At 39.9% G+C, this 20,770-nt stretch overlaps 1 protein-coding gene across 4 annotated transcripts in view; it reads left to right on the top strand.

The window, feature by feature from the left end:
• The window catches only part of FGF13 (fibroblast growth factor 13), a 514,549-nt gene that overhangs the window by 309,953 nt on the left and 183,826 nt on the right, over positions 1-20,770 (top strand). For 3 of the 4 annotated variants that reach the window (XM_041741581.1, XM_041741580.1, XM_041741579.1), the window contains exon 3: positions 1,947-2,114. The exons of the other annotated variant lie outside the window; for it this stretch is intronic. In XM_041741581.1, coding sequence (XP_041597515.1) covers positions 1,947-2,114 — 168 coding nt within the window. The remainder of the gene's footprint in view (positions 1-1,946; positions 2,115-20,770) is intronic. 4 annotated transcript variants of the gene reach the window in all.

The following is a 20,770-nucleotide window of genomic DNA, read 5'->3' as shown; positions in this document are numbered from 1 at the left end:
GTGACGTCATTGTTGGTATTGCAAAATGAGGGTGGAAGTCAATTTCCTGATGTTTATCATGGGCTTCTGAATGACAAGTTCTCTATGTATTATCAAAAAGTTGTTCTTTTCTTCTTATTCCTCCAATTGTCCTTTCATCGTAAAATATATTTTTTATATACAGTGCGTGAAAGTGGAATTTCTTAGCTTCTATATAATGATGGGAGTTCCTTTTTTAAAAGAGTTCCAAGTTTGGGAGGTTTTCTTTAAATATTTTGGGTGGTAGAACCAGAATTGTTCTTCAGCTGTGATGCTGGAATTTGATAAGTGTCTATATTATCATAACTCTGCTCATAGCAGGAAATGGTTGCAAATGTTTTGAATAGCAGCTGTTGCTAGGAAAGATGTGCATTTCACAACGAGATTCTATGGAGTTATAGTCACATTCCTAGTAGATGAAGGGAACTCTCTGCCAGGAAAAACTGTGATGGTGTGCCTATATAATATTTTTGATTACTGCTGCTGAATGCTAGAGGAAAATAGAGAGCTGACTAAAATATTCATCACCTTCTTGCATAATTTAATGACTTATAAAGGAAGACAACAATTGCACATACAAGCCATCTATCAATAACTAGTTTTAAACTCATAATTCTAATTTAAAAGTTTTATTGGTTTTTACACCATTTTTTTTTAGCCCAACATGAAAGAAAGTTCTTAAAGGTCATTAAAATCCCAGCCAATGAGCTGGAATGCTTTGCCAAACACAGAAGCTTCAGGTCCCACTGAATACCAACCAGAAGCTGTTTATATTTTACAAACACCACAGAATTATTCTCCCGATAAGAGGGTTGCTGGTGGTATCGGTCCTTCTAAATGCATGCTAAGTGTATGCATTTGGGGGAGTAGGATGAGTCAGCATGCCATTAATCACAGCTTTAGAGGCACTGACTCACTCTTGGCAAAATGGAACGGCCTTATTGGGAAGGGTGTGAAAGAGAAAAAAAAATCCACTCTGGGGTCAGTTCCCTGTTTCTGCAAATACAGATCGAATTTGTACCCCACTCCCTTAAGTGGGTGGTTTTCAGGCTGAAGAATGTTGTGGTGGACCCTGTAAAAGCAGAACCCATGTTTTTTTTTGTTTTTTTTTTTTTTCAGGGAGAAAGCGCTAGTTATTGACAATCTTGGTTAGGAAATCCAGAAAGGGTCTGGAAAGAAGGTGAGAGGGGCTTGGGATATATCTAAGGACAGGCCAAATTTCGTGAACCAGGTAGGTCTTTGAATCAGATCCCGTGTTGATTGTTAGGTTCTCAACTAGAATTTCTTGTGCTCATTAAGGGGTTCTGAATATCTGAAGAATATGTGCAACAGCCCCAGTTCTCTTTGAAAATCAAAGATTAAAGAGCAGCGCCCTTGAATCTTCTCTGTGACTGAGTATATGTTGCGCTAAAGTCAGGTTCTCCCGGGGAGCAGACCAAGGAAAGAAACATCAACTAAGACACTGATAATTGGGGGACATCAGCCAGTTCAACCTGCAGATATTTATATTGTATCTTAAGCTGAAACATGTGAGCGAGAGTATATGGTGTTTATTTAGATACAATATGGTTATTGACGTTAAGGCTCCTGGCCTTATTTTTTATCGGCCTTCTTATTTATTTATTTATTTATTTATTTATTTATTTATTTATTTAGGTTTTATTGTGCTCCTGGCCCAGTTTCACGCCCTTAAATTTTCGTTACACTAGCAACAGAGTTCTACGTAGTTGAGGAAGCTATTCCCAGGGCTTCGTTATTTTAAAGTCAGCCCCTAAGAATAACATCCGAAAGCCATTCAATGATTTGCTTTGCGACTTTTCTTAGGAATGTTGTTTCTTTGGTCTTCCCTGGGAGTAGATGTGATTTAAGACGTTCGCTGCTTTCATGAAGCTCTAACTCGAGTTCATTTTGTTATGTGGTGACCACAGTTCTGGATGACGCCCCCCCTGGCACACAGGAATACATTATGTTACGGCAAGATTCCATCCAATCTGCGGAATTAAAGAAAAAAGAGTCCCCCTTTCGTGCTAAGTGTCACGAAATCTTCTGCTGCCCGCTGAAGCAAGTACACCACAAAGAAAACACAGAGCCCGAAGGTTTGTGCACGCCGGCCGCGTGTTTTGCTTGTTTTCTCTCCTTCTTTCTTTCTCTTTCTTTTTGACTGTGCATTGCCCTCTGGTGTGCTGTGTGGTGGCGGGCCCCTGGCAGGTAGGAGGGCCCCCGGCGCGCCGGTGACTGTGTCGTGCGGGCTCGGAAGGGACCCTGCGTGACACAGTCCCTGGGGCGCAGCGCGCAGCAGCCTCTGCTTCTCGCCGCTGAGCCCGGTTCGGCTGCCCCATCCTGGCTGCCGACGTTGCTTGCTCCCGCAGCCAACCTCTGGCCACGTCTGGGTCCCATCACCCGGTATTCCTGAGACAGGAGTGGGCTGAGGAATGACACTTCCCAAATGACCGAGTGAGAAGATGGTTCCAAATTCTCGGGCTCTCCTCCGCTACGTAAAGCTTCCTGCATTGTGCTTGAAGAATGCTCGCGATCTCCGTAGTCCGCTGAAGCCGGGCCTGCCGTCTCATGTAATGCACGCCCCGTTGCACTTTGCCATGGTGAAATGCATGCCTCCAGGAAACCATGAGTGGTTTGGTGGGTTTTTTTTTTCTTCTCCTTTTGCAGCTCAAGGACAGGTGTGGAAAATTCGACTTGCTGGTACTTAAAGTGGGGTCTGTAGCGTGTCCATCGCCATCCGCGCTGCGGATCTATTGCTAAAGTACCTCGTCTGTCTAGAGAGAGTATTCTTCTGTTTTCCCCTCTTTTTTTTTTTTTTTGCACATATCAAACGGGAACATTTTTCACGTGACAAAATGTGGTCTTTGCCATTTGTGTACATTGCAACTCCCAAGGTGCCAGTTGAGAAGCCCCCTGTGTGTGCTAATTCCTCATGGTAAAACGGCCTGTGTTCCCTCCAGGGCAGATCCTAGTGATGCGGTTGACCAGGGAGTGACATTGGAAGTGACAAAATGCACCTGCCCTTCGGCAGTGGGTGTACACTTCTGCATAAATGGCGCTGGTATGATTTCTAAAAGCGACTTTGTTCCTATTTCAGATTGCCCTTTTGCAACATTTCGGGTATCTGCCTTACAACTGTCTTTCCGACATAGAAAAACTGCCAAGTGGTTCTGTTTAAAGTTTGGTGTGGAAGGAGACGACTCCACATTGACTCTAGTCCGTAATTCTGGACTCAGTATTTTACATCTCAGAGGCCCCCTTCCCCTCACTTCCAACGAGTGTTTTAAATGTTCACTGGCAGAAAAGGAGTGGTGTACATTTTACTATGTTCGTTTATAATTCCGCATTAGAATAGAATGTTTGCCTTTGTTTCTTACCCATGCTTTGGCATCCCAGCTGTCTACTTTGGGCATGAGTTCTGATGTCAACACTTAACCCATCTGGAGATGTAGATGATGACCCTTTACAGTGAGTAAAATGAATCTTTTGGTGGTTTGGTATTGAGGATACCAACTTGACTTTATGCTTCCATGAAACAAAAACTTTCAACGAGTGACAGTTAATTATTTATGATGCATTCCAATATTTTCTGCTTTCTTTTCTCTAAAATGACATATGTGTGTATTTGCAAGTATAAAACCAGTATCTGTGTTATAGATATAGAGTGTTTATTATATAGTCATATATGTGAAATATATATAACATAATTAAATAGATGTGTGACAGATACTATACTATTTTTCTACTCGCACATCAACCTGAAAAACAGATTTGGGTGAGAGGAAGAAAAAGAAGCGATTTGAGAAGCACCTGGTTAAATTCAGTCAAGCAATCAGAAAGTTAATTCAAATTATTTTAACAGTACTCAGACTTAAGAAAAATACAGTTGAATACATGTAAACCCCCATCCCTTTTCTTATTACAGACAATTTTGGCAGGATCTGTGAATTTTTAGAATATCACCTGGAGCATATTGTGTATACATACTGTTATGAATGTTTTCAGATATGAAAAATTCTATAGGAATGGGTAGTGGTAAAACTCCTTATTCAAGGTTTGGATAGTTTTTAATCTGTCGTTTCATCCACACGTTGAGTGGCTGCCATCATGCTTTAATGTGACTGTCATCCTTTCAGTTGTACACTTTGATGATGGGCATTGTCTTCTTTCAGATTGAAGATTTTCCTTATCTCGCTCTCCTTCCAGGTCCTCTGGGATAGTGAAGTTAAAATTTCCCTCCTTACTACTATGGCTTATTCATAAATAGTATTAGACTCATTACAGGCTTTCTGGAATGACATTTGAATACTGTTTACACTTTTACTGTACCCCCTTCAAACGAGGTTCTCAGAAGTTAATGGCAAACCCAGACCTTGAAATGAAAACACTTGATCTCTGTACAAATTAGAGCTGTCCAGAAGATCTTAGATGGGGTGAGAGCAATCATGCTGTGGAAGCGATCTAGGATAAATAAGGAGACTCTGCCAAGAAACTAACATGCTTGCTTCATGTAGGATGCCAAAGCTCGTCATTTCCAGGAGGTGAAGGAACTGCAGGTTTGGAAGGGTTCAGTGGTCACTCTGGCAACCTGGAAGATTTTTGCAAGACTGGTTTTTAAATGCTGTAAAGTACAGTCTTAAGTTTTCTCTTATAGGTGCTGTAACATGTTATTGCAATAAGTGGAAATAAAAGGCCTCTTACAAATAGAGTCTTAACTGTAAACTATATCCATACTTTGAAATATTTTATTCCCATGTGAAGCATTTTGAAGAGAGTTCCTCACATGGTTTCTGGGCCACAGCATGAGACCCTAACTGACCTTGGCTGTGGATACCTACCAGTTCCACGGCCTGTGAAGGCAATGGACAGGATGACCTCTTCTAACCTGGTGGTTTTTTATATAACCCTCAAGTGAAAAATGAAACCTTCGTTGAAATTTGGGAGGAAAATAAAAGTTTGAGTTGGGTGTTTTAGAAATGATGAAATTAGGTCAAAGAGCTTTATGTGTATTACGATAAAGTTGCAATTAATTTTTGTCTTACTGAATTGATAAAAATCGACCAACCCTTTTTCTATTATTTCAGACAAAGTCTTGGTGTTTCGTTTGATTGGTGATGTCTTTGTGAGGGCCAGATTATCCCCGTGAGACTTGGTATAGACCATTTATTTACAGTTCACAGTCATCTGTCTTTTAAAAGGTATTTTTATATCCTGTCCAGGGCACTCAGAAGCCATGTGAAACAATGCATTGAAGGATGGAACTATCCCACTGGCTTTTCAGGATACACTAAAGCCAAATCACACTTTGCCAAAAACAGGTTTCTATTTCTGAGCAGGCAATTCCAAAATAAGTTCTTTAATCTGTTCCAAACGCTTGTGATTTTGAGAGATATGATTATTTCCATAAAAACCACTTATGATGTAATCTTATGTGAGTACTGGAATTTGGCTGAAGACGCACATACAAGTATCTGAGAGTCTAATGTGGCTCAGTACCAGCAACGTTCTTTGTTATAAGAAAAGCCACATGGAGAGTGGCGGTTGTTACCAAGATCTTTTTCCTTACTGTTCCAGGAGCCTTTTGAGAAGAGAAAATACAGTCTGGTAGCTTTTATTCTTTCCTTTCATTGTGATGTGTGCCAAAATGAAATCCCTGATTTTGAGTAACTTCTGAGAGCCAGCCTATTATCCTCATACTTGTTGTTTCCTAAATGCCTGTCTCAGGGCTTTTTACAGATGTTTGAAGATTGTTCAAAGGAATCATACCAAGATATACAGGCTTGCAGGTCGATACTGTTGAAAATCTACTGAGAAAAATAAATCCTGGATTTTCAGTATTTGCTTTTAGGATTAAAAATCCTGTTTACAATAGTAAATTTGAAGGAGTCAACACAATATAGAAAAAATATTACAGAGCTCGGGGGTTTGTCACCCAGTCTTTTGATCAAGCGTTTGGCCTTTTTCTTACAGTCTTGTTTATATTTATATTCCATCTCCCTCAGGGCATCTATAACCTTTTAATTCAGAGAGGCATCCAACCATAGTGACTTTGGTTGGAGGAGAAGAGAATCTGTGCTCAAGAGTGGTGATGAAGGATGGCAGCTTTTACCAACCAAAGGAAAGCAAAATTATGTGCCAAATGTTAAGGGGGCATATTTGTAATTAGTGCCAACGACTGTTGCTCTGATGTTGGCTTGCTTTCTTTACACCCGAAAGAGAATATGTCCCCATGAATAGCATCAGTGTTTCCTAAATGGAAGGAGAGGAAGAAGGTAGAAGAATAGTAAGGCATGTACAAAGGGAAATGTCTTTATTTTCATCCTTACTTTTTCTTCGACTTTGTTGTCTCCTGTCGTGTGTCTTCCTCATTTTTAATAATAATTGGCCTTTTGAGAAAAATGGGTCTGATACTATTTGAATTAATAGTATGATAAAAACTAAGCAACCTCTGATGCTTGACACCTTGAAAATGTCTTGACTTGCGGAAGGGATATGACGATTCCATATCTGTCCCCTTGAGGGTGAGAACTGAGAGATATTCCTATTAGAAGAACATGGAGTCATATGTTTGGGTGACTCTGAAGAGATAAAAGACTTTATTCTTAAACTTTTAATTTCGAAATAACTATGACTTAGGGTCACCTTGCCTTTTGATGTATTACCTGAAGGATGACAAAATGACACCAGAGGGTTTTCTTTGCTCATTGAAGCAAATGGCAGCTTAATTGCAGAGTCACCAGAAAGATTTTAAAACTGGTCCAAATTGAAAACAAATTAAAGCCAGAAATCTGAAGGCCTTGGTGATTAGTAATGAGTAAATACTATCTTCTTCCCAGAAGGTATTCAGATGTGTTTCTCTCGGTTGCATGTCAGCTATTTCTTAATAGACGACTTATATCCTAAAACATTAGGAGACTAGTAATGGCACATTCTCTCTTGTGTCCTATTTCCCACCTACGGCAGCAAACAAAATTAAATCATATTTTGGGGATAGTTTCTACTCTCTAGAAAACTCATAATTTGATCAAGGAAGTATACTTAACAGCCAGTAATTCAATTTCAGGCCAGGATGGGCATTTATTATTCTCTTTTTAGTTACATGCATCTCAACTCACTCTCCAGGCTGGCCTTTGCAGTGGAAACTAGCAACCATTCGTTTCTAGAAAATATGATTCTCTTTTTAAAGCAACAGGCCTCCTTTCTTACCTGAGCCTAGGTATTTTCATCGAGCTGGCGGTTAGGTTTTCCTGCGGTTTCCCTTTGTTAGTATCGAAGGTAGATATTTCTCCTATATGAAGCCAACACTGATGACCCATTGCAAGTTTTTTTTTTTTTTATGTTTAAAAGAACACTGCTCTGGGAAAATGCTCCAAAATATCTTTTGGATGAATGACAGTGTATGGCGATGATTTTGATTAAAAAAAAAAATGAAGTGAAAATCTAAGTGCCGATACTTGAAAACCTCATCCAGCCATATGGGTACTGCCCCGTCAAAGCTATTATTTCTGAGTAATAGTAGTGTAGTTTAATACTATATGGCTTCTGAGGGTCTGATATCTCAGCAACTCCTCTTGTTTGTTTGTTTGATCTTCAAAGCCAGTGGATAAACCACTTAAGAAAATATGCCATTCTGACTCACCATGGTGAGACCCAGGGAGGCTATGTTCCTTTGTCCAAAAAGACATAGCCTGAATGACTTTCATCCATTTCCCAAAATCCAGCCGAACCCTAATGTATGAAGGCCTCACCATGTTAAGGAGATACCCAAGATTGTGCTGTTGCCTCCGTTCTACTTTTCACTCTGTCTTTTGTTTTATTTTATTTTTATTTTTATTTTTTTTTTTGTCTTTTGTTTTAAATAACTTGCTTGCCTGGTTGAAGAGACTGTGGGGACTGACTATACTCTCTTCCACATGTTCTTAAATAATTAGCAGATCGATATTTTCCAAATTAATGTTTCATGAAATATTGATCATACATCTATGTGAAAAGACAGATTCTGTGATCAAATGCGTGTTTCCTAAATTCCACACCACTCTTAGAGGGTCTCACTTCATAAGAATATATTAAAAGTTTTGAGGAGCCTTATGAATCAGGAATCTGACTTTGGGCAAAAATCTTCCAGCTACCAAGCACTTTTTGTTCATAATTCCTATCAACGTCCCACAAATACACTTTGGGAAACACCATGCTGGCTCCACTGAGCATCAGCTATTCCCCATCACAGCTGGGCTTTGACAAGTAATACACTTTGGGAATGAATGTTGTTCTCTATCTCTCTGCCCCCACCCTTTCCTAAGATAGGAAAGCTCCTCAAAGTGGGGTTCCATGGATCAGTGCTGGGTCTGAAATTATTTGTTTCAAGTCAATGATGAGATAAGGAGCTTGTGCCAGAATATAAACCAATGCAGTGCTTTCTTCATCAAGAAAGTATTGCTGTCTTGCTGTGAAAAATAATGTCAGTTGAATGAAATAAAAAATGTGTGTAGTGACATAGTTCACAGATCAGCACTAAGTCTGTGGACCATACTTTTGAGTGACACTGCTTTAGATTATTTAGATGATTCTCAACCTTGGCTATGCACTGGAATCACCCGAGGACCTTTGGAATAGTATTGATGCCTGAGCCCAACATCAGATCAAAACCAACCATCTAACTGATAACTTTTCCAAAAAGAAACCCTGTAGAATCTCTCTTGGCAGAGGTAGTTTTAAAAAACTCCCCAGGTGATTCTAATGTGCTAACAGGGTTGGGATCACTGCCTTAGGAAAAAATCACCTTGGCATAAGGTCTGGAGTGTGATGTCAACTGTCAATTCAGAATTCTTATCGTGCTGATTGCATGGGCCTCTTTAGGAGGTGCCCTGTGATGAGAGGGCACTGCTGAACAGCCAGCACTTATATGACCTTTAGAACTTGTGGCCATGTAAGGTATCCATCATTCTCAACACACACGCGTACGCACACATGCATGCGCACTCACACACACCCCTTTCTGTTGATTGTTTCCTTTACTGTGAGAAGCTTTTTATTTTGATGAGATTCCCAATAGTTTATTTTTTGTTTTTGTTTACCTTGCCGCAGGAGACATATCTAGCAAGAAGTTGCTAATCTGATGTCAAAGAGATCGCCTGTGTTCTCCTCTAGGATTTTAATAGTGCCCTGCCTCACATTTAGGTCTTTCATCCATTTTGAATTTATTTTTATGCGTGGCATAAGAAAGTGCTCCATTTCATTCTTCTGCATGTTGCTGTCCAGTTTTCCCAACACCATTTGTTGAAGAGACTGTCTTTTTCCTGTTGTATATTCTTTCCAGCATTGTAGGTTAATTGACCATATACTTATGGGTTTATTCCTGGGTTTTCTATTCTGTTCTATTGATCTGTGTGTGTTTTTGTACTACTACCATACCATCTTGATCACTACCGCTTTGTAATGTAACTTGAACTCTGGAATTGTGATGCCTCCAGCTTTGCTTTTCTTTTCCCAGATTGCTTTGGCTTTTCGGGGTCTTTTGTGGTTCCATACAAATTTAGGATTGTTCTGTGAAAAATACTGTTGATATTTTGATAGGGATTGCATTTAATGTGTAGATTGCTTTGGGTATAGACATTTTAATAACGTTTGTTCTTCCAATCCATGAGCATGGAATGCTTTTCCATTTCTTTGTGTCATCTTCAGTTGCTTTCATTGGTGTTTTATAGTTTTCAGAATACAGATCTTTTACCTCTTTGGTTAGGTTTATCCCTAGGTATCTGATGGTTTTTGGTACAATTGTAGATGGGATTGATTCCTTGAATTCTTTCTGCTGCTTCATTATTGGCACACACCCCTTTCTGAAGTTCTCTTGCCTCTGCCACTCTCTGCTTTTAGATGAATTAATCAGGCTTCTCCATAGGAGCATGGTAATCTGCCACCTTGTGACCAACATCCTTTCTTGCAAGCAATTGTTGCAACATGTGTCTTCTCAAACTACAATTCAGCTTGCAAATGCAAATGGAAGAGTTTCTTGGGACGACATAGGAGTGCACTTGAAGAAGAAGATGGAGAAGAAGGGTGTATCATATGTCAGAAAAGTACTATTACTTCTTTGCTCGATTGTTCCTGCTCTCGGTGAGATTGCAAAAGTTGGTTCAAACTGCTCATGACCTGGGTGTCTGTCCCTGAGTTACACGAGAGGCTGTCATCATCAGGACATTGCCCTCTTATCGTGCAGACATCACCAGCTCCTGCAGCATAAAATTCTTACAGCAGCATGTATGTGCTGAAGAATTTGACACAATCGGGAGATTTTAATTGCTATCCATGTTTCTAAATCCTGCCTAGCCCTATACTACATTGATTCGTATTCATTTGTTGTACTCTACAGCATTTCTTAGTGTGCTCCAGAATACGCAGCTTGAATAATGCCCATGGGAAAGTGCGGAACAAGAGGTATAATATCCTGCATTTTATCAACACTTACCCTTGTCTTGCTTCACAGCTGATATCCACACTCACTCCAACACATCAAAATCACATGTCCACTTCCAGCCATGTGCTAGCATATTTCTACTTACGAGCCCCAGCTATTTTAAGATATATATTCTTGGAACAGCTCCAGGTCATCCTTCAAGCCCATCCAGCTTTGGAAGCGACAAGTGTATGTTGGCTGGAAGACCAGATCTCCACAGAAGAAGGGAAAAAGCACAGTTCCACTTAGCTGCTTCTCCATATGAGAACACTGTGCGAAGCAACCTTAGAGGCATCATCACAAAATCCCTGTACGGTAGGGGCTGCTACCAACAGTTTATAGATAAGCAAACTAAAGTACGGAAAGGTTAAGTCACTTCCCTGTTAAATGACAGGAATTGATTTGAACCCCATTTTTCTGCCCTCTGAAGCCCATGCCCCTTTCTCTCCATGGCCTCTCCACATGCTCCATTTTTACCATCTTGCCTTCCATGTGAGTTTATTGTCTAACAGCAATTTAAGTGCAGAAGAGACATGTTAGGTTTAAAGGACTAAAATGCTATCCACACTCCATTCTCAGGCTATGCTATGAAAAGGAGTTGCCATATGTGGAAGGAACTCAGGAGGTATTTGTTAATTCCGTGGGCCTAGAGTTGGATGTAGTGCAGCACTCAAAAGAAGTAGGTGAAATGTCCCTTAGCTTTAAGGGTGTGATGACTTCATCTAGGACACACAAAAAAAGAAGAGAGTGATTAGCTCTCTCTCTCTATTCTCTCTTCAGTGAATAGCTTAATTCACTTTGAATGCGATAAAACTGTCCTTAGGTAGAAAACATAAACAGGTTACTTGGCCTCATCTCCTTTCTTTAAGTCGGGAGATGCTTTTCACCTGTAATGGTAGAAATGAGGAAAGGTCATTTCGAAGTATTAAACAGCTGATTGTATTGCTGAATTTTTTCTCAGCTCAGTAAAATTGCCACCATTGACAGGAATGTTATTAAGACTTGCCCAATTCCATAAGATTAGGTATTACCTGGAGGTCTGGATATTAGCAATGAATTCTCTTTCATCACTTGTTGGAGCCCTACTCTCTAGCCTAAGGTAAATGATAATAAAAACAGTAATTGACAATTATCCAGAATTTACTATGTGCCAAGAATTTTACCTAACACTAATTCTCACAACAGTCCTTGGAGGCAAGTAGGTATTTTTTTTCTCTCTGTATTATGAATGGGGAAACCAAGAGTCAGGGAAGTGAAATAACTTGTCCAATGTCACCCGAGTGGGCAGTCGTAGAGCCAATATTCTAATGCTGCCTGTCTCACTCCTAAGACCGTGGTCTCTCAATTACAAGAGACTATATCTCATAACAAGGCTGAACCTAGAAATTACTTCCATTTTGTTCTCCAGTTACTCCAGTGTCCTCTTATTGAGACAAATTGCTGTATATACTATGTAAGCAGGAGGGACCTTGTGCCTGCCGTCGGAGAAACAATAGACTTAAAAGGTGCCTTGCTCTTCAGAGAAAAGAGAAACAGCTAGATTTAACTTTAAAATATTTACAGGACAAATTCTCATCAAATTTGACTTGGTCAAAATGCTTTATATCTTGCAGTATCAGAATTCAGATTTATTCCCTGAGCTGGTATATGTTTATTTAGCTGCAGGCCCAATCTTAATCCCCCAGGCCAACTGACCTCCCACTTCAAAACATTGTCTCACAAAATATCTGTTGCCATAAGTCCCTGGATGATAAAACCTTCATTACAAGGTGAGAACTGACTTAAGGCATGTGAAGAAAAAGTCCTTCCAAACTGGGTTGGGTCACTGTCAAGATATTGTTCTGTGTGACTTTGACAAGGAGCGAGATTGCGTGAAATGGTCCATTTCCCTCCAGAAGCATGAAGAAGTAGGTCTCAGGAATTTGTGTGATACCTTCTTCTCAGGACATTCTATAGTGTGCTTTGGTGAGATGCTTCGCTATCAATTTTTAACATCTTTTATATGCCAGGCACTTCAGATTTATTATTGTTAATCTTCCCAACCCATGAGGTAGGTGTCATCAGTCTTCAAGGGCACAGTGGGGGAAACTGGAGTGCAGAGAGATGAAATAACTTGCTCAAAGTCATACAACTAATAAGTGTCTTAATTGGGATTTGAAGCCAAGTCTTTTTCTCTCCCAAGCCTGGTTGGTTTCTTCTACGTTGTGCTGTCTCAGCTTGTTCTATACCATGACCTCTGACTCCCCCTTTTCAGGTACAAGGCATGAGAAAAGAGCTCAGCACCATCCTGTCCACTGCTGGTGACAGGTGCTGTTTGGAAGAAAACTCTAGAGCTGTCTTTAACCACCCAACAGAGGACATGTACCCAGTGCATCCCCTGGGAGGTGTGTCATGTGTTTCTCTACAACCTAGTTTGAATGCTGATCTAAGCAGGAGGCCAGGGGTTAAACAAAGCACTATCTTTGAGATTTGTCACATGTTTTTTGTTTTTAACTTTTGTTTTGTTTTGTTTTGAAATTTTCACTGCCTTCTTTGAATTTGGATAATCTTTCATGCACCCTCTTCTTTCCTTCTGGACTTTATTATTTAAATGGAAGTATAGTTGACATACAATGTTATATTAGTTCCAGGTGTACAACATGGTGAATTCACAGTTCTGTACATTATTTAGTGCTTACTACAATAAGTGCAATCACCATCTGTCACTGTGTGTTATTACAATATTGACGTTTCCTGTGCTATACTTTTCATCACCCAGATTTCTTTACTTATTGATTTATTTTTATTGAGGTATAATTGACACACAATGTTACATTAGGCTCAGATGTACAACATAGTGATTTGACAACTCTATACATTATGCTGTGCTCACAAGTGTAGGTAGCATCTGTTACCATACAATGCTATTACAGTATCATTGGATTTTTCACACATTCTTGTCCTTTGTTCCCTATATTCATGTCTACTAACTGTAGGTCATTTTTCCTGTAGTACTTCCTTAGAAGAAACAATGCTTCAGAGCCATAGTTTTCCTCATGGAGCCACTAGACCATAAAGCAGCCTTAACTGGTTGTGCCATGAGCCGCCTCCCCAAGAAAAGAGAAAGGGTGATGTATGGTTCTAGGAGTGCCATGTTTCTGAGGTGGGATCCACACAGATAAAGCCCATTTTGAGACCATCCATCTTGAGCATTCCCAGTGGGAACTCAGGGGTTCCATTCTGATGCTGGATTTTTGCAACCACCTTGGAGGAGAGCAATCTTGTGTGCCAAAGGTGGCCCCCCTGTTAGAGTAGTCTATCTGTAGATACAGGGAGATTACAGGGACAGACATGTCTGTAATGGGGTTATTTGTCCTTCTGTCCCTCTCTCTTGGATCTGGTGCAGAGCCTTGACTGAGGACCTCCATGTAGCCAGAGCTGTCCGGATTCAACTCAATCAGAAATCTGCCATTGTCCTTTACGGTGACACTGTTGACTTTGCCCCTTCCAGAAACACAGCAAACTGGGACAAGTGAAATGTGCCCCTTGTGGTTGCTAATTGCCATTCGAAAACGGTGTGAGCCCACGCATGCATGCACACACACACACACACACACACACACATATATGCACATCTCTAGTTAAAATAACTTATTGAGAAAAACACAGACAAATAGTAGAGCTCACGTGGTCCCTCTACTGGAGCCCTTTCTAGGAGACAGCCAGCCCAGCAATGCACAGCCTAATCACAGACCTCTGTGGGATAATGTGGACTCAAGCAGGCCATTCACAGTGAGGCCATTTGTCTAGCAGGCTGCCTCAGGCTGTGAACAAAATCTCTTTCTTTTCATGCAACAAGGAAGGAACAAAGGACATTTCAAAAAGTAAGGGTAATAGACACTTCCAGCTACTTACTTTTTCTCTTTTGTTCCTTCTTCTGCCACTTTTCCTCTATAATCACTTGATTTTTCTCCAAGAGGATAGCATTTTGGATCCGTGTTAGAAGGTTCACGAACTGATTCAGTAAATTTCTAATTGGCATGCATGGTTAGCTGTTCACTTAGTGGATAATTGGCTAAATATATCCAGAATATTTACTGAGGGAGGAAAAAAAATCCCCAAAGCAAGTCAGGATAGTTTGGGAACCTTTTATTTTAGGGCAGCTATTTCTTTGGGAGCAGTTACCAGTGTTTTAAAAGAGGTCTGTCTCCCTTCCCAATTAGGACTCCATTTAAACATACATCCTTTATTACATCCCTACAGAATAAGCTTTGTTAAAATAGATGCCATAGGCAGAGCAGTGTCTGGCAACAATAAATATTCAATAACATTTATTATCAGTTACTTCAAATAACCAATTTTGATATTCTGAGTTCAACCAGCCATTTGCCCTAATTCTAGACAGCAAGTGACAGACAACACTTTCAGTCACCATTAGCAGAATTAATACATTTGCCGATAGAAACTTATTGTGTTATACAAGCCAAGAATTTTGCTGGTTATTAGGCACAGCATTGAATAGGGGCGCTCTCTGCCCTTGAGGAGGAAAGACTGGAAGGGAAGGCAGACTGAACTAGTCTATCAGTTAGTTCTTTGCATTTTAAGTCATCCTAAAACAGGCTTAAAACAGGAACAATTTTTTTCTTTCTAATCGTCTGTAGGCTGGCTAGGTCTGCTGTATAGGTTTTGCTGCTCTAGACTGAGTTCATGCATACATTTGTGGTCAGCCGCTGAGTCAGGATGGTTTGATGGTTCTAGGATGGGCTCATCTAGGACAACTCCGCTTCTGCACATGTTTTCAACTGAAGTCCTGTGAACCCATTTTTATGTTTCATTCGTTTATTCATTTAACACTTACCAAGCAACTTTTACATATCAGAAACTACAGGGTCCTGCTTTCAAATGGCTCAGGAATGAGTTCCAGGTTGGTGGCAGACATGCCACCCATGGCATGGTATTAAAACCCAAGAGCAGAAGAGATCCCCTAGGGAGGGAAAATAGGCAGAGAAGCGAGCCCTGGAGCATACCAGTATTTGAAGGTGCTGTAGAAGAGACTCCCAGAAGTAAAAGAAAGGAAAAAAGGAGAATAAGGTGCTGAGGAAGCCAAGGGAAGAGTAAGCTTTAAGAAGTAGAGATAGATTAGTGGAGCAGAATGCAGTGTGGAAGTACTAATTTATTGTAAGCCACTCATATATTCCTTTTTTTAGGAGTAGGAGGGGCAGAAGAAGAGGGAGAGAGAGAACCCTAAGCAGGCTCCATGCTGGATGTGGAGCCTGACATGGGGCTCGATCTCACACCCTGAGATCATGACCTGAGCCAAAATCAAGAGTTGGATACTCAACCAACTGAGCCACCCAGGTGCCCCAAGCCTCTTATATATCCCTTTTAACATCTAGATTTTGTGGCCCAATTCATTTCAATATAGAACAGGTATCTCTCCACTTCTCTCACGCTAGTAAATAACTGGCATAAATCACTGAAGTACACTTGGTTAGAATGATTCCTGATAGGATGGGGTGAGGAGGAATTATATCATACCTGTTATTCCTTTAGCAGTAGGTCTTTATAAAGATGTCATTGATTTTTCTTCTCCATAATGCATCTAAAGTTTTAAGTCTTTGCCAAGACTGATTTATTCTTTTGTTGTTTGTCCTTTTTAACGTAGTTAAGTTTGCTCAATATTTTTTAATAGCCTCAAAATATTGGACCACTGGGAATTCAAATTAAAAGTAAATTGCCTCTTGAGTTCAGTATTTAAAAACAGATATACTTTGGAGTTATATTAATATGCTGCAATCAAGGATGACATTATGTGAGTTTCCAATAAAGCACGTTTTCTGCCAACTTTACAAACATGTGCATTTTTGCTAGACTATGGAAATTGATTCCTTGTCTAGCAGGGAAGGTTTCTTGCTGAATCAAAGAGCTAATGCTTAAAAAGAACAAATACACAGTTTTGTGGTAAAGAACTGTTGAGTTGACAATATGATATCGAGTCTATATATTTGAGCTGAGTTCTCACCTAGGATTTGCGAATTTGGATCCCAAGGAAATGTTAACTTCCCATGCAAAACTGGACAGCAGTTTTCGGTATAGGGTGTCCCCTTGTCCAAGGTCAAATAAGTCTTCCTTAGTGGTCTCTAGAGAGTCAAAAGAAGCTTTGTGTTTCTAGGATGAGAAAAGAAAATTTCAATTAACTTTTCATGGTGCAGGCTGATCCACAGGGTTTTGGGGGAAAAGTTTGTTTTGAAAGAAGCCTTGTACTTGGCTCACCCCTTAATTAAGACTATATTAGGCAGCTACTCATTTCTAAACTAAGATCAGAGGCTATAGTTACTAAACCCTTTTTGTTCAGTACCCTTTTTACCAAGACAGGAAAATGTATAAAATACTGCATTCATGCACCTACCCCTATCAGCATTCAATTTTGTCCTTAGCCTATCTAGTGCTAACTTTCCTTCCTGCATCTCAATTTAATCTCTGCTGAGACAGCAATCTGTACCATAAAATGTGGGTGGGGTCTCAGTAGTGGAACAAGGAGGCTAACCAAGGAGACTATATATCTCTATGGCTTGTCAAACCATTTGGTACCTGTCAACCTTTTCTCCCTGTCTGCTGGCCTCGAGAAAGGGCTTTAAAGAGGAAGGAGCTATATCTGTGCACACAGGAGGAAGAAGGTTCGATTTAACACATAATGTGAACTTTGTCTTCTCTCCTGTTTAGTATCATTCCCGCTGGCTGTAGAGGAGTGAACACTGGAAAAATCAGAAATGGACCCACACCCCTAGAGTGCTCCAAGTGGTAGTATCCATCATCCTTGTGCACTGGTGCCTAATTTTTTCTACATGGAGGATCTAAACAAATCAGCCAACACATTCCAATACTTGGTAATGAATGACACTGGATTAAAAATGATATCAAATTAATGTGGGAAACCAAGTGAGAACCCAGTGGGTATATTTTTTAATGCTTCTATCCTGCTATAAGAAGTAGTTGACATAACTATTTTTTTATTCGGTCATGTCATGCCAGGCTCCGTGTTGAGCTAGAATAGGGATTCTCAACCTTGGAATTCCTGACCTTTGGGGCCAGATAATTATTTGTCTTCAGGGGCTGTCCTGGACTCCACACACTAGATGCTAGTAGCATTCCCCAGAGTTGTGACAAAAACTGTCTGTCAACATTGCCAAATGTCCCATGAGGAGAGACATCCCCTGTGAAGAACCACTGGGCTATATAACAACAATGTAAATAAGAAAGATACGGTCTACAAATTGCTCTTTCTTTAAGAGCCAGTCCAAATGCTTCCATTTAATATGACCAGTGTTCTGCTTCCTTGGAGAACTTAATCCAAATTCTGCGTCACCCCTCCCAATCTTTCCCCCACCTCTCCAAAAGCTTTTCAAGTTTTGTAAAGTATTTAGAAGACATTTCAGTAAAATTGAATGCAGTTATTTGGTAGAAGAAAACTTAGGCCTCTGGTTAAACTAATGATTCCATGGTCATTCATTGAGTACCTACTTGGTTTTTCCTGGAGTCTTCTCTGGGAGATCTGGACGTATAAAAAGTAGTGTAAATCAGTTTGTGTAAAGGGCCCAGGCTCAACTACAGCCTACTTCAGAAAGTTCTTTTCATTGTGGTCCTTTTAGAAAGCTTCTGTTCAGTCCACTCTCTTCAGCAGAGCTGATGATGAGCAGAGGTGAAAGTATTCCTAAATATTTTCTTTTACATGTTTTCATATATAGTTGAGAATTCAAAAAGTTTTGAACATTAAATCTAACCATTAAGACTCAACTAACGTTGGCTGCACTGGACTTGTTGCTTCCCTTGGGGTCCTTAAAACAACCCTAGAAGATGTACTATCAACTTTTCCCTTTATCCTCTTGGTTCCTTTTTCAGCAACAAACATGAGATCAGGAAAAAAGGAATTTTGTGAAGCCTTGCATAATATTTTAGGGGATATACAGAAATTAAACTCATCAAAGTTCAGAAAAATTAATATTCTAAAGGACAAAGAACAGAATTAAATTTACCTCTCAGCTAATTTAATTTTTTTTTTCAAAAGCATTTGTGGTTTATCTAGTTCCTGTTTTTTAGCTTTGCTTTTATTCCCTTATCATAGTAAAGTGCCCCTGGTGGGTTATATAACTTTGGACAAGATCCCTTCCTTCCTTGGGCCTCCGTATCTTTTTCTGTAAAATGAAAACGAAAATAGATTGAATATGTACTGATTTCTCTTCTTGTTTTAAATATCTCAGATATATAAAATAAGAGTCAGTAGGTTCCTAGGTTTCCTTTTTTTTTTTTTTTTTTTTTTTTTTTTTTTTTTTTTTTAATTAACTTTTATTGGTGTTTAATTTACCAACATACAGAAAAACACCCAGTGCTCATCCCGTCAAGTGTCCACCTCAGTGCCCGTCACCCATTCCCCTCCAACACCCGCCCTCCTCCCCTTCCACCACCCCTAGTTCGTTTCCCCGAGTTAGGAGTCTTTATGTTCTGTCTCCCTTCCTGATATTTCCCAACATTTCTTTTCCCTTCCTTTATATTCCCTTTCACTATTATTCATATTCCCCAAATGAATGAGAACATACACTGTTTGTCCTTCTCCGATTGACTTATTTCACTCAGCATAATACCCTCCAGTTCCATCCACGTTGAAGCAAATGGTGGGTATTTGTCGTTTCTAATTGCTGAGTAATATTCCATTGTATACATAAACCACATCTTCTTTATCCATTCATCTTTCGATGGACACCGAGGCTCCTTCCACAGTTTGGCTATTGTGGCCATTGCTGATAGAAACATCGGGGTGCAGGTGTCCCGACGTTTCATTGCATCTGAATCTTTGGGGTAAATCCCCAACAGTGCAATTGCTGGGTCGTAGGGCAGGTCTATTTTTAACTCTTTGAGGAACCTCCACACAGTTTTCCAGAGTGGCTGCACCAGTTCACATTCCCACCAACAGTGTAAGAGGGTTCCCTTTTCTCCGCATCCTCTCCAACATTTGTTGTTTCCTGCCTTGTTAATTTTCCCCATTCTCACTGGTGTGAGGTGGTATCTCATTGTGGTTTTGATTTGTATTTCCCTGATGGCAAGTGATGCAGAGCATTTTCTCATGTGCATGTTGGCCATGTCCATGTCTTCCTCTGTGAGATTTCTCTTCATGTCTTTTGCCCATTTCATGATTGGATTGTTTGTTTCTTTGGTGTTGAGTTTAATAAGTTCTTTATAGATTTTGGAAACTAGCCCTTTATCTGATATGTCATTTGCAAATATCTTCTCCCATTCTGTAGGTTGTCTTTTAGTTTTGTTGACTGTATCCTTTGCTGTGCAAAAGCTTCTTATCTTGATGAAGTCCCAATAGTTCATTTTTGCTTTTGTTTCTTTTGCCTTCGTGGATGTATCTTGCAAGAAGTTACTGTGGCCAAGTTCAAAAAGGGTGTTGCCTGTGTTCTCCTCTAGGATTTTGATGGAATCTTGTCTCACATTTAGATCTCTCATCCATTTTGAGTTTATCTTTGTGTATGGTGAAAGAGAGTGGTCCAGTTTCATTCTTCTGCATGTGGATGTCCAATTTTCCCAGCACCATTTATTGAAGAGACTGTCTTTTTTCCAATGGATAGTCTTTCCTCCTTTATCGAATATTAGATGGCCGTACATTTCAGGGTCCACTTCTGGGTTCTCTATTCTGTTCCATTGATCTATGTGTCTGTTTTTGTGCCAGTACCACACTGTCTTGATGACCACAGCTTTGTAATACAACCTGAAATCTGGCATTGTGATGCCCCCAGCTAAGGTTTTCTTTTTTAAAATTCCCCTGGCTATTCGGGGTCTTTTCTGATTCCACACAAATCTTAAAATAATTTGTTCTAACTCTCTGAAGAAAGTCCATGGTATTTTGATAGGGATTGCATTAAACGTGTAAATTGCCCTGGGTAACATTGACATTTTTACAATATTAATTCTGCCAATCCATGAGCATGGAATATTTTTCCATCTCTTTGTGTCTTCCTCAATTTCTTTCAGAAGTGTTCTATAGTTTTTAGGGTATAGATCTTTTACCTCTTTGGTTAGGTTTATTCCTAGGTATCTTATGCTTTTGGGTGCAATTGTAAATGGGATTGACTCCTTAATTTCTCTTTCTTCAGTCTCATTGTTAGTGTATAGAAATGCCATTGATTTCTGGGCATTGATTTTGTATCCTGCCACGCTACCAAATTGCTGTATGAGTTCTAGCAATCTGGGGGTGGAGGCTTTTGGGTTTTCTATGTAGAGTATCATGTCATCGGCGAAGAGGGAGAGTTTGACTTCTTCTTT

Source organism: Vulpes lagopus, chromosome X (genome assembly GCF_018345385.1).
Source record: "Vulpes lagopus strain Blue_001 chromosome X, ASM1834538v1, whole genome shotgun sequence".
Taxonomy (NCBI): Eukaryota; Metazoa; Chordata; class Mammalia; order Carnivora; family Canidae; genus Vulpes; species Vulpes lagopus.
The sequence above is the reverse complement of the archived record's forward strand: the minus strand, read 5'-3'. Positions and strand labels throughout refer to the sequence as shown.